At 39.7% G+C, this 13,626-nt stretch overlaps 2 protein-coding genes across 2 annotated transcripts in view; both read left to right on the forward strand.

Moving 5' to 3' along the window:
- The first annotated feature begins 1,266 nt into the window (after nucleotides 1-1,266).
- On the forward strand, nucleotides 1,267-3,689 carry LOC117505272 (doublesex- and mab-3-related transcription factor A1-like). Its single transcript, XM_034164884.1, has 2 exons — nucleotides 1,267-1,959; nucleotides 2,230-3,689. The coding sequence occupies exons 1-2, from the start codon at nucleotides 1,377-1,379 to the stop codon at nucleotides 2,952-2,954; spliced, it is 1,308 nt and encodes a 435-aa protein (XP_034020775.1). The 5' UTR covers nucleotides 1,267-1,376; the 3' UTR covers nucleotides 2,955-3,689.
- A 793-nt stretch (nucleotides 3,690-4,482) lies between these two features.
- Nucleotides 4,483-13,626, forward strand: part of LOC117505150 (glucosidase 2 subunit beta-like) — a 248,340-nt gene continuing 239,196 nt past the window's right edge. The window contains exons 1-3 of the mRNA XM_034164700.1: nucleotides 4,483-4,666; nucleotides 4,928-5,044; nucleotides 10,973-11,068. Of these exons, the coding sequence (XP_034020591.1) occupies nucleotides 4,585-4,666; nucleotides 4,928-5,044; nucleotides 10,973-11,068 (295 nt within the window). The 5' untranslated portion in view covers nucleotides 4,483-4,584. The remainder of the gene's footprint in view (nucleotides 4,667-4,927; nucleotides 5,045-10,972; nucleotides 11,069-13,626) is intronic.

Consider the following 13,626-nt stretch of genomic DNA (forward strand, 5'->3'; position numbering starts at 1 on the left):
TTTATGAAACATTTGTTGAATTTAGTGTTTAGAAGGCCTGAAATGTTTTCAAACATCATGGTTTTATTTTGTGTTTCAAGTGGTTTAAAAATTGCAAATTCATTTCCGAAGTAATTATTTCATTTGTGAATGCTTGAAAGCATCAAACCCATTTCCTAATTTCAGTTGTTTCAAAACAGAGCAGTGAATCATTTTGTGAACCAAAGAATCCACACTGTGACAGCATCACCTTCCCTTTTGAGCATGTTTTTCTTTTTTTTTTAGAAATTTCATTTTGTCAATTTGTTTCATTCAGTGTTTTGATTCTTTAGACAGTGAATAAATTTCCTCATAGCATCTGGATGCTTTGAAATGGTGAGTAATTTTCTGATTTGCAAATTTCATTTAGTTCTTTGAGTAGTTGCAGAATAATTGAGTGGTTCCAACATTTTGTAAGAGTGAATCTTTACCCTGCACCCCAGTGAAGCGACAAAGCAGGGTACTGTTTTTACGAGCATGTGTGTGTCTGTGTTACTGTGGACAAGATAACTCAAAAATGCCTGAATGGATTTCCTTCAAACTTGGTGGGAATATTACTTTGATACATATTTAGAGGTGATTAGATTTTAGAGTGGTTAGGTCAAAGTCAAGGAAAACATGATTTACAAAAAAAGAAAAAATGTTTTGATTATCTCAACAAACAAGACGCCTAGATGGTTATTCTATAGCATGTTGATCAGGAGAATTTTCGTGTTTGTTAATGAAGTCCCACATAAGTCATATGATTAAGTCATAAATAGTCAAAAACACCATTACAGATATATATGTATGTTTACTTGTACATTTATATTGTGGTCTCTAGAGCACGCAGGGTATGCATCAGCCCTCTGATGCCTTTCATTTCCTGAAGCAGTTTTTTTAATTAATTTGCTTGACAGCACCAAAAAGGCTTATTTGTTGTGACATTTTGGATGGGTTTAGCCCTCAAATCCATCTCCATACTATACCCATGGTGGGCAGCGTGTTTGTGCACAACAATAAACTGCTGTCTCTGCTTTCTTTTTTTTTTCGTAACTGCCACTTTATGGTCAGTTGTTTTCTGTGTAATAACCGTGAACCAATCTGTTGTGTAACTGGCTCTTGTTTGAATGGAGAGAAATGACTGAAACATGTGACAAAGCTGCGATCAGTTTATTCACAGATTTCACAGGGTGTTTGTTGACAGCTGGCTCTTTTGTGCAGTTAATTTGTCCAACTGAATAACCAGGTAGATAATTGCGTGTCTCCTTTGTGACTGTTAGGGCCATTGTTGTGTTGACAACATCTTCTTTGCTTGGCGGGGTTTAAAGTATTAAGAGGTTGGAGCGGAGAGGGGTGTGCCGAAGGTGTTGGATTTCATGTCAAACCACCTGCAGGGGAGACATTTAAGATGCCAGCGGCGCACAGACACGCACTCACTGCGCTGGACGGTGGGAGAATTTTATTTGCAGTCCCAAAAAGCAATGGACAGTAGGATCAGACCGCTGGCTGTGGTCGGCAGCGCCGCCGGCCCGACGCTATCGGTCAGCGGCCTCCAGGTGCCCGCGTCCATCCTGCGCCCCGCGCCTCTCTTCTTGCGCTCTTGCAATCCCGCGCTGGAGAGGGGCTACCCGCGCACCCCGAAGTGCGCCAGATGCAGGAACCACGGCGTGGTGTCCGCGCTGAAAGGCCACAAGCGCTTCTGTAGCTGGAGAGACTGCGTGTGCGCAAAGTGCACCCTGATTGCGGAGAGACAGCGGGTCATGGCGGCGCAGGTGGCGCTGCGCAGGCAACAGGCGCAGGAGGAGACCGAGGCCCGCGAGCTCAGATTCTTGTACCCCGGCACGGGTATGAGTGGAGGAATCGGAATCCCTGAGGGGTCATCAGCAGTACCATCCGGTACCAACAGCACCTCGACAGCTACAAGTTTTGAAGTTTTCAGAGCGCAAAACCAAAAAGATGGTAAGTTTGCGCTGTTTTGTGATTGTAATAAATAAAGTTACATAAAGTTATTTCCACCAATCTGACTTTTCTATATAGACCTTTTACGCACTGTTTAGACATTTTACGCACAGGTTGGACACATTTTACGCACAAGTTGGACACATTTACGCACAAGTTGGACACATTTACGCACAAGTTGGACACATTTTACGCACAAGTTGGATACAGAAAGACAAGCAGATGTGATTTTAAAGACCCTGTTTTGTCTTTTGTTTTTTTGTCTTTCAGATTACAAAATAAACACCTTTTACAACGGATTCACCGGTGGACACCTCTTTGCACCTCGAACCACACGTGTGGCCCCTCCAGAAGACGAGACGCAGCCGTCTCCTTGCAACGACGGTGTTGGAAGCTCATCGGAGCGATCAGAGAGCCCACAGAGGCCGCTGTCCTCTTCGGATCCAGATTCAGGGAGCGAGTCGGTGCAGAAACCCGATCACCGTCCGGGACAGGAACAGAACCCCAACGATTTCATGGCCAAGATCTTCCCCCAGCAGAAGCGTGAGGCGCTGGAGTCCATGGTGAGAACCTGTCAAGGTGACATTGTGAAGTCAATCGAGCTGGTGTTGCTGAGTTCCAAAGAGAACAAAATGAATTGTGAGAGCTCGTCTTTGTCCGCACCCCCTGCTGCCGGACTGTCTGGAACGCTGAGCACTTCGGGGAATAAATCTGCCTTCTCCCCAATCTACGTGCCACCCACAGCCGCCGGGGAAGACAGCCTGTACGGGCTCAGCCCTCGTTTCTTTGTTAACCCGTTACGACTGACAACATATTCCTCTACAAACGGTGGCATGACGGGGTTTATGTCACCAGGACTGATGCCTGTCTTTCCGCTCCGTCCTCCTCTGGACTCCTTTTCTTTCCCAAACATAATCAGAGACCTGTCCTCCTTTCAGAGCAAAGACTCCCTCTGCAACACCGGCCTATATGCACGACTGAATCAAGAAAAATAAAAAGCATACCTTGAGCACTCCACACACTACAATATAAATGTACAAGTAAATATACATATGTCTGGAATTTTTTTATGCATGACTTCTGAGCACTTCTTTATGAACTCAGTCATACCAATCAATCACATCAATTTTGTTGATCATTATATGCTTTAGATCATCCATCGAGGCTTACAGACCATTTTTTCCTTGACCTTTGACCAAACTATTCCAAAATCGAATCACCTCTTGATATGCATCCAAGTAATATTCCCACCAAGTTTTGAAGGAAATCAGTCTGTTTTCGATTTATCTTGTCCACAAGCACGGCAGTGAAAATGATACGCTATCGCTGCTTCACATACACCCAGAGTAGTGACATAAATCACTTTGTAATATCATTGTAAGTTGTTTTAAACTTTGTCGTTAAACAAGACTCAGACTTTGTAGGGGCTGATTTCAAGTATATTTCAAGTACATTGCTCACTGTTCAAAATCAGCTTTTAAAAATACTTTTCATACGGTATGTGTTTCATGTGAATTATCCTGAAAGGTCACACTTCTGTCTGCATCTGGAGAAACTACGGCTTTTATGAAAATGTCAGCTTACAATAACTATTTGGTTGTGGATCCTCTTTACTGAGGAGAAGACGCTCCTTTCCGTTTGAAGTGATTGACATTTCTGGAATTCATATTTTATTTTATTTTGTTATGGAATAAACAATTGATAATTATGAATAAAGCTATTAAACTGTGCTCATCTGTATGTCTGTCTATGTTATTTGACCCCCATGATTTGTTTGTGTTTCCACCTTGTTTTTTAAAACTAAAAAAAATAAAAAAAATCATTCAAAAGGTAGGACTGAATAAGCATATGCTTCTTCCTACTCCCTTTCGGACATATTAACATTGTAATTTTATTTTGTCTTGTTTATGATTTGTAGCTTTTCTATGTTTGTTATTGTTTCTTCTTTATTTGTTTTGTTTTTCATCTCCGAAATACAGCTTTCATTCACTCATTCATACATAAAAAAAAGAGTCAAATTAATTAATTAAAATATTTATAAAAAAGACCAATGATGGACCAAACATCAATTAAGACTAAATAAATAAATGTATAAATTTTTTAAAAGTATGTTCTTGACATTATTTATGTTTCTGTATGTATTTATACTTATCTATTTATTTAGTCTTAATTCATGTTTAGTCCTTCAAACAATATAATCTTATTGTCCACTGCAGAACTTAACTGCAGATTTATTTTCTTAAATTTTATCATTTTCAACTTACTTCATTTTTATTTTGGTTTATTCACATACTTACGATATTTTATTGAATCGTTTTGACACAGCTCCAATCTTGCATACATTTCTTTTTGAAATACAAAGAAATTGATTTTAAAAATAAATAAATAGATTCTGGATCAAGTAAAATAAAATTTAAAGACCTGAAGTTTACTCGCTAGTGATTGGTCGGTTTAACCACGCGGCGGGTTCTGCTCACCAATAGAATGTCTCCGCATGGTCACATGGCCGCTCGTTTACGGAAGTTGGAATGATCATGCGCCGATGTCTCTGTGGTTTGTTTGAAACGTACTTCAGCGGGATTTTGTTCGACAGAAGAGAGTCCGTTTGCATTTTTGAGCGCTGTCATGCGTTTTTGTGTTATCTTCGGCGCTGTCTTGTGGTTCAGTTTGTTAGACGCGCGGAAAATAAGAGGCATATCGTCGTCCTGTAAGTACCCGTTTCTCCGAAGCAGCCTGTTCCAGCTGTGACCTCCCTACTTTACATCTAACGTGAACTTTATGAACTTGTCATTGTTATTTATCTATTCTTTAAGATGGGATAATATTATAAGAAGTCAAGGGTCAGCATGTTCACTGATTTCCAGTAGTTTTTAACTAAAAATAATATTTTACCTACAAAGTGTATCTGTTTGCATTTTAAAGTCAACAGTATGCGGCACTGATGTATGTGTTTTAACCTGTATGGCAGACAAGCGTTTCTACAAGGAGAGGAGGTCATTCCTTTGCATTGATGGGTCCAAAGTCATCCCTTTTGAGCAGGTGAACGATGATTACTGCGACTGTGAAGATGGTTCTGATGAACCAGGTAAACCTGTGTCTGTCTGTGTGTGTGTGTTGGTATTAGTGTAGGATCTGTTGTGTTACAGTCACTTGCCCAGTTCCAGATCACTGCTGTAGTATTTGCGCTGCTGCTGGCATTAAATACATTTTTGTGTTGCATGTTCTTAATATCCATACAATTCACGTTGTAAAAGAATATAATTAGAATGAATGTATAAATGTTGCAAAACATAATTCTGCTCTAACAATAATATTGAAAGATCTCTGAGGGCCCTTCCCACCTCTGCACCGTTGTACAATGGTTTAGTCCAGACCGGCACGCTGACACACACACACACACACACACACACACACACACACACACACACACACACACACCCCCACCCCCCAAACGGGATGTGACAGAAAGAGGAGGTGTTTAGTAGTGCTGAAACAACTAATCGATTTAATCGATTATTAAAATAGTTGTCAACTAATTTAGTCATCAATTCGTTGTTAAATAACTTTGTTTTACCACAAATGTTTTGTTTCTTCCATATAAATCAACCATTTCTGCAGTATGGCTTTGATTTGAACCTTGAACCAATAGAAGCAGTGATTCGCAGATCGAACTGTTGATTCAGTGTTTTATTTCGCTTAATCTTAATTTTTTCCCCACTAAAACCCCAAAGAGCATATGTCTGTGAGTAATATTTACCTTTTTATGTTAATCTGACCTGTTATGGTCTTCTGAAACAGTTGATAGATGTATTTTATAACTTAAAAACGGGGCCGGTGCTAACGCGTTAGCATGTCTATGGCGTTTTCATGTTGAGTTAGCATTAAGCTGTTGCAGCTATCAGCACATTTGTTTTCTGTATAATAATTCATGACTCGGCGTTTGTCGTAAAAGAGTCAAATGTATTACAAATTGTAATATTTTATAAATTTATTTTTATTTATATACATATATTAATAATAATAATATAAACAACAACAATAATAGTTATAATAACTAATAATGCCACAATAAAGTTTTAGAGAAATGGACAAAATAATCTGATAAAACAAAACAGAAAAGATTCTTTGTCTTTTTTGTTTCGGTCAAACCACATCTAAGCTGTGTTTTTACACAAGAAAAAAATAAAATGCAGTAAACTGCACATTTGTGTCTTTTTTCATGAAAATATCTTTTTAAATATAACTTATTACACATTAGTCAGGCCTTTACAATAGTTTTGTGGACTCTTGCTGTAATATGTTGGCAGTGGTTGAGATAGTTGCTGTAGGCATCTAAAAATGCTCATAATCGGGTGAAACCTGGTGGAAATCTCTTTGTGTGTCGGTGATGTACGTATTGTTGTGTGGGCCGCCAGAAGAGGAGGTACTGCTGGCCCACCACCAGAGGGCGCCCTGTCTGGAGTGCGGGCTCCAGGCACCAGAGGGCGCAGCCGCCTCACAGGAGCAGCCAGGGTGACAGCTGTCACGCATCACCTGCAACAGCTGTTACCAATCATCTGATCGGCAGGGGTACATCAGCAGGACAACGTCTCCACCTCTTTGCCGAGATATCGTTCTACCTGGAAGGTAACGTACTCAGCTGACTGTTTGACAGTGATCTTTTGTGACTTTTGTGCGACTCCTTTTCCAACGAGAGGTGGAGGTAGTTTTCCTGCCGTGCGGATTGCTGGGTGCAAACGCGCCCACATTTAATTGTTTTTTGTTCCTCGCCAGCAGTACCAGGTCCGACACGCGGAGGCAGTGGCCACCTGGGAGTTCGGGACTTGGCGGCTCCAGTATTCCCGGGGTCTGGTGGCGGAGGAAATCGTGTGGTTCCGGTTCTGCTTTGGACAGACGTCTCCTATCTTCGAGCCTGCCCACACGACACCTTTTGTGATTTGGCTTTTGTCTATTGTTGTAATCTGTTGTATTTGTTGTGCCCATTCAACAGTAAAGTGTTGATATTTGACCTCCTCCATTGTCCGTTCATTTGCGCCCCCTGTTGTGGGTCCGTGTACCTACACTCTCCCAACACGTATGTATGTGCAAAATAAAACAAAACACTACTCCAGGTATGTTTTTGACGAGAATATAACATAACTTTGTTACAAGGTCAAATGTTGATGTTGCGTGATAAAGGCCTTTTAATAATAACTCACTTAAAGAAATAATTTCAAAACTCACATGTAAGTAAAAAAAAAAACCCCAAAACGATTAATCAAAAAAATAATCGACTGATGAACTGATTAGTAAAATAATCGTTAGTTGCAGCCCTAGTGTTTAGGCTGAAATAAAATGTCTTTCCTAAAAAAAAATCAAAGTCCAGATTTCAAAAAAGAAGAGAAAAAAGGACAGGGAAAGAACTAAATGAGGGAAAGCAGCTGCTAACCAAATTCTTTGAAAAGAGGTGAACTTGAAAGCTAGCTATATTGAGTTGAGGGGTCTGGGGGACCAAATTGCACCATTTTCTAGAAAAATGGTGCAATTTGGTCCCCCAGACCCCCCCAACTCAGTATTGTTCCCCCAACTTTAAAAAGGTTTCTGACTCCCAGGTGTAATCTAAGGTATATAAGGTATCATACATGATTTTGACCTGGGTTGACTACGCATTAGAAATTTGGTGTTTGCATTAATAAAAAAGAACATAACGGGGGGGTGTCTTCAATATGGCTAGTACCTAGAGCCCAGAATTTGGTGCTACGCCCTTGGTTTGGACTATCTATGACTGAATTCTATAGAGTTATGGGGTAAAAACGACAAGAATGGTGACAAAGTTTAGTTTCAGTTTGTACAGGGGTCAAAAGTTAGAGTTGCTCCAGTTTTGTTCAAAGGTGATGCATATTATTGGTTGAGTTAATAGGGTTTCAAAAAGGAATAGTTTGCTCCATGTGTCATGCTTAGTTATCACGTTACCGGGTAATAGAATCCAATGGACGTTAACATTATTTGACCTTTACTTTAGAGACCAAGCATTCATCACAGTCAAAACTATTCCATTTATTAATCCAAGTAGCTCAATCAACAGTTTGCACCATTTTTATTTATTTAATTTTTACTAAATTTGGAGCAACTTTAACTTTTAACCCCTGTACAAACTAAAATTGACCTTTGTCACCATTCTTAAGGTTTTTACCCCATAACTCCATAACATTCAGTCATAGATAGTCCAAACTAGGCCTTTTTGGAATCTTTATGATCAGACAAATAATGTGGTATAGTATTCAATATGATTGGAACATTTTTATATTTTAACCCCTGTGTAATTCTTCAATTGACCCCTACGTGACCGCCTATTGAAAATTCAAGTGGCCCGTTGTTTTTTTTTTCTCCAAAAGAGCAACGTCTAAGGAGAATTTGGTGGATTTGGTGCTTGTATCACCATGTGAAGTATTGTTTCGGTTATTTGCAACACTAACGGCAAAACGGGCAGCACCAGGACCCTAAAGACTTGGACCTTCGTTTGCCTGCATAGATATCGGCATCCCCAAACACTTCTGTCCAGTGACTGCATGACTCCATAAGCTTTTCCAAGGCATCGCTCAATCTGAAAGGTTGAGGACCCAGAGACATGTATGTCACTGCTCAGATAAATGTCTCAACAAATTCAACTCCTTCACCACATACAGATACACTTCTGATGGCTGAGGCCAGGAAGACATTAAAAGCCTGAATCTTGGTCTAGATCCAGGACAATCTCAAACCCAGACAATTCTGATTCCTCATTCAGCTTCTCAAGTGGTGTAATCAGAGCATCCATTGACCCTGCAAAGATCACAGCATCATCCATCCATCCATCACATAAGTAATATATTCAAGTTATTTGAATAATTTCATTGTTCCTCTGCATAGGTTTTATTTCTTTGTCACGGTCACACCCTCGGGAAATGTTGTGTTCACTTTTCTAATATGAGTGGGAAGCTGCATGTGCACTACTGCTTATCCCCCCACCACACACACACACACACACACACTCACACACACACACACTCTCTCTCTCTCTCTCGAAAGGGATTATTCGTGATATGACACCAAAACAATTGTGGACAGCTGCTGTTTTAAAAACAAAAAGAAAAGTTTGCTTATCCCCTTGTGTATGGTGCAATTTTTACGTTAAGACAAATAAATGTTCAGAAATACAGAATGATATAAGCTGTGCACATTGAAGAGAAACAGCCTCTTACTTTGATTGTAATTGCTGCACAATCTGGATGTCACAGTGACTGAGTCAACATGACGGAAAGCGTTTTGCAAGACCAACATATTCTGTGGACTCAGAAAGTTGACATTTGCTTATATGAAATGGGACTGTGCAGCAGTAATCATTTTTCTACTTAGAAGATGTAAATTTTTCAATAAGCTGTATCAAGTTGTACTAATGTGTGTGTGTGTGTGTGTGTGTGTGTGTGTGTGTGTTAGAATTTTATTTTTAAATGTTACATCATTGTTTTGTTGCTTTTTTTTTTTTTTTTTTTTTTTTTTTTTTTTTTTTTTTTGCTGTTAACATTCAGACTTTCAGTATTTACTGGACACACAAATTGTGTTTTGTTCATCAGAAGTCGCTTGGATTGGATTTTTGATTTTGATTGCCAGGCATTCTCATTGATCTGTTACCAATAAATCCACACTGGCTTATTTTATCAGGAGGCTGAGTACAGGAGTGTGGTGGACAGGTTTGTGGAGTGGTATGGAATCAACCACCTGCAACTCAGTGTATCTAAGACGAAGGAGCTGGTGGTGGACTTCAGAACATGGAAGACCTGTCCGAACCCAGTTACCATCAGTGGAACTGAGGTGGACATTGTGGATTACTACAAGTACCTAGGTGTCCACATCGACAACAGACTGGACTGAGCTGTAAACACAGTTGCTGTGTGTAAGAAAGGTGAGAGCTGACTGTACTACTTCAGGAGGCTCAGATCTTTCAATAGCTGCAGAAATATGTTGCAGATGTTTCACCACTCAGTGGTCTCCAGTGTCATCCTCTACGCTGTAGTGTGCTGCAGCAGGCTGAAGGCAGCTGACGCAAACAGACTCAACAAGCTCATCAGGAAAGCTAGCTCTGTCCTGGGGGTTGAGCTGGAGTCTGTGGTGGAGGTGTCAGAGAGGAGGATGCTGAGGAAACTGCTCAGCATCCTGGACAACACCTCCCACCCCCTTCATGCCACACTGACGTCCTGTCAGAGCACCTTCAGCCACAGACTGAAACCACAGAGGAGCACCACAGGAGGTCTTTCCTACCTGTGGCAACCAGACTGTATAATTCCAACCCCCTTTGTAAGATGAATACATAATCAACAAAGTTATTCAGTTACTCAGAGTTAAGTGCAATATTTTCAAACGTGCAAATTACTTTAAAAATTGTTTACTGTCACTGTTTCAGTACTCTGGCAAAATAATTTCCTTTGAGATGAATACAGTTGATCTTATTCTTAAGCCAGGTGATGTCATGCCATGAGACTGGGCTGTCAGTAGGTTGTTACTTTTGTGTGTGTGTGTGTGTGGGGGGGGGGTGCATATTCCACTCCCTCCCCCCAAGTGTAATAACGTAATAAATATTTTGCTGAGGCGATCCCTGTGGTGCTTAAATTCAAGTTGGCAGCAGAATGCAGAAAATGTTGGATGGTTACAGTTTGTATTGTCAATTATGTAGTAACTAAGTTGACCCTGATGTTGGTGTAATGTGTTGGTCCGTGCTTACAGCATTCATAACAGAATTATAACAGTCCTGCTAGATTTGTCTAGTTATTCAGGCAAGCAGAGTGAAGAAAACACAATTTAAATGAGCCAACATTAAAATGGGTTCAACTAGACACCAGACAACTAGGATAGTACATGACCACCTGCCTTTTTTCAGGGGGAAGGACATTTATTCATTTCCTCCTGTGTCTGGAGTTCTGTAAATAGTTTTGTTGTTTATTTGTGAAAAGCGCCTTTTATTCAGTAATGCCAAATTCTGTTTCCGGCTTCCATGTAGGCACGTCAGCCTGTCCCCGTGGCCGATTCTACTGCACCAATTTGGGTTTCCGCCCACACTACATCCCATCATCGCGAGTAAATGATGGAATCTGCGGTAAGATTTTTCTCATGCATTCTGTTGGAGCAAATTAGCACCATTTTTTATTATTTCATTATTATTAATTTCCAGACTTATCATTTGGTGTGTTGCAGTTTTGTAAAACACAAAGTGTTCAAGGACATTTTGTCCAAACAAGACTCTACAAGTCAGTATTTTATTTACAAGGGTATAGAACAGAAAAAAGCTGTAAATTCACTGAATGCAGAAGCTGGAACGAGATCCGTTTGCCATTTTTACTGAATAATTAGTTTAGAAGGTTCATCGTTTGATAACAGTTGTTACTTAAGGTTATCTCAGTCAGTTAATAAACTCATTGACTTGCCTGTTGTCTTATGAGTGCACTTTAAATACATTGTAATTTGCACAACAGAATTTTCTGGCAAAGATGAGAGTAAGAGTGTTTCTCAGCTTTGTCCTTGTTTATGTACAACAGAGTTGCAAGTGTCAAAACTGATTAAATAGAAATTTTTGTTTTGAAAGAAACCTTTATTTCGATTAGATAGAACTTTATTAATCCCTTAGGAAGACTCCTTCAGATAAATTGAGGTTCCAGCAGCACTGTATAGCACCACACAGGGTAAGAAACAATTTGCAAATATAAATTTAAATACCAGAAATAATGCTCACTACTGGTTTACTGGCTACTACTTTTCCTCTCCTTCCTGTCACCCTATCTTCCTGTTACTCCTCCTCTCCGCAACTGAGGAGTTGTTTAGTCTGATGGCCTGAGGTTTTTCCGGTCTGTTGGTCCATGCTAATATCTTACCATGTCACTTATTATTTTCATATGTTGGTATAACATTTTAAGGAAATTAATGGCGTTTTGTGACGTTTTAAAGTTTATTAATGCATCTAATTTTTGTAGCAAGGTAAATGCACGTTAGAGAAGTGTTCAGTTGTAATGTCAGTACTTCATCTTAGTGATTGATATATAAATAATTCTACACAGAATTAGAAAAGAAGTAGTTTATACCATCAAGAACTTTACATTGGCCATTACCATGGCAACAACTAAGGTCTGAAATCCCAGCTCAGAGTACAATTTATCCCAGTGCAGATGACACTGAGCACTTCAGACGTGGGCTGAACAAAATCTAAAAGTCTGTAGGGGAGGAGATGTTGGTTCAGTCAGTCAGTGGTCGATGAATTTACAGCAAAAATACAGACTCACGCCCTTAGCCCTGATGTTCCAGGTAAATCCTGTGAAGGCCCTGAGGCTCACTCGTGTCTGTGTTTATCCCTGGATTTTGTAGCGTGAAGTGGATGAGAGTCTACGACTCCCTGTCCAGGATCCTTCCCAAGCCAAGGCCAGTACCGATTTATAGCTGGGTGGACTGAATGCAGATGAAGTGTCTTGTCTAAGGAGACTGACAGGTAGTGTGACTGGAAACTGAAACTGGGTTTACATAATAGTAGCCCAACATCTTACCCAACTAAACAGAACATGGAGCATTTGGAGGGGGACTTTTCATAGTTTTAATATTCTCAGGGCTGACGTTCCAGTAGTACATCACGTTTATCTGCCAGATAATAAATTCATGCATTCTTCTCATTTACAACATTCTTGCTGTGAGTATTCGATGAGCTTTGATCCCATCAAATCTTAATTCTTATTAATTAGACAGCCTTGTGAGACACTTAATATATTATGTATACAGTCTAAAGCTATAGTGTAAATTTCAAACTACTGACATTGTCGTTTGGCAGTGTGGTAGTCAACCTGTGTGACACGTTAGATCATCTTATGGCTCCATCTTAACATGCACAAAGCAGTGCACAATGCAACACGAGTGTCATTGCCAGTTTTCTCTCGACACAGTTGTCATTTCTGCACTCAGTGAGTGCCCCTTTTTTTAATTTTTTTTATTTTATATCAAATGTACTTGGGATTATCTGTGCACCCATGGCCGTATTCATCTCAAAATGGGTGTGGTCAGGCACAAAACTTGCATGTTCCTATCACCCATCATAAGGAAGGTCTAAAGTATAGCGCACTGACTTTGTGGTAATTTTGAGAACACAGCACTCAAATGTAAGTAAGTAAGTAAGATTTATTTATATAGCACCTTTCAAGATAGAAATCATAAAGTGCTTCACATAAGATCAAAGAAATTAAAAGCAGCAGAAACATAGAATCATAAAACTAGAACCCCTGGCAAAAATTATGGAATCACCGGCCTCGGATAATGATCATTCAGTTGTTTAATTTTGTAGAAAAAAAGCAGATCACAGACATGACACAAAACTAAAGTCATTTCAAATGGCAACTTTCTGGCTTTAAGAAACACTATAAGAAATCAAGAAAAAAAAAATTGTGACAGTCAGTAACAGTTACTTTTTTAGACCAAGCAGAGGAAAAAAATATGGAATCACTCAATTCTGAGGAATAAATTATGGAATCACCCTGTAAATTTTCATCCCCCAAACTAACACCTGCATCAAATCAGATCTGCTCGTTGACATTGACCCTATGTGTCTTTTTGCAAGGAATGTTTTCACAGTTTTTGCTCTATGGCAAGATGCATTATCATCTTGAAAAATGATTTAATCAT

The sequence above is a fragment of the Thalassophryne amazonica genome, chromosome 23 (assembly GCF_902500255.1).
Source record: "Thalassophryne amazonica chromosome 23, fThaAma1.1, whole genome shotgun sequence".
Classification (NCBI taxonomy): Eukaryota; Metazoa; Chordata; class Actinopteri; order Batrachoidiformes; family Batrachoididae; genus Thalassophryne; species Thalassophryne amazonica.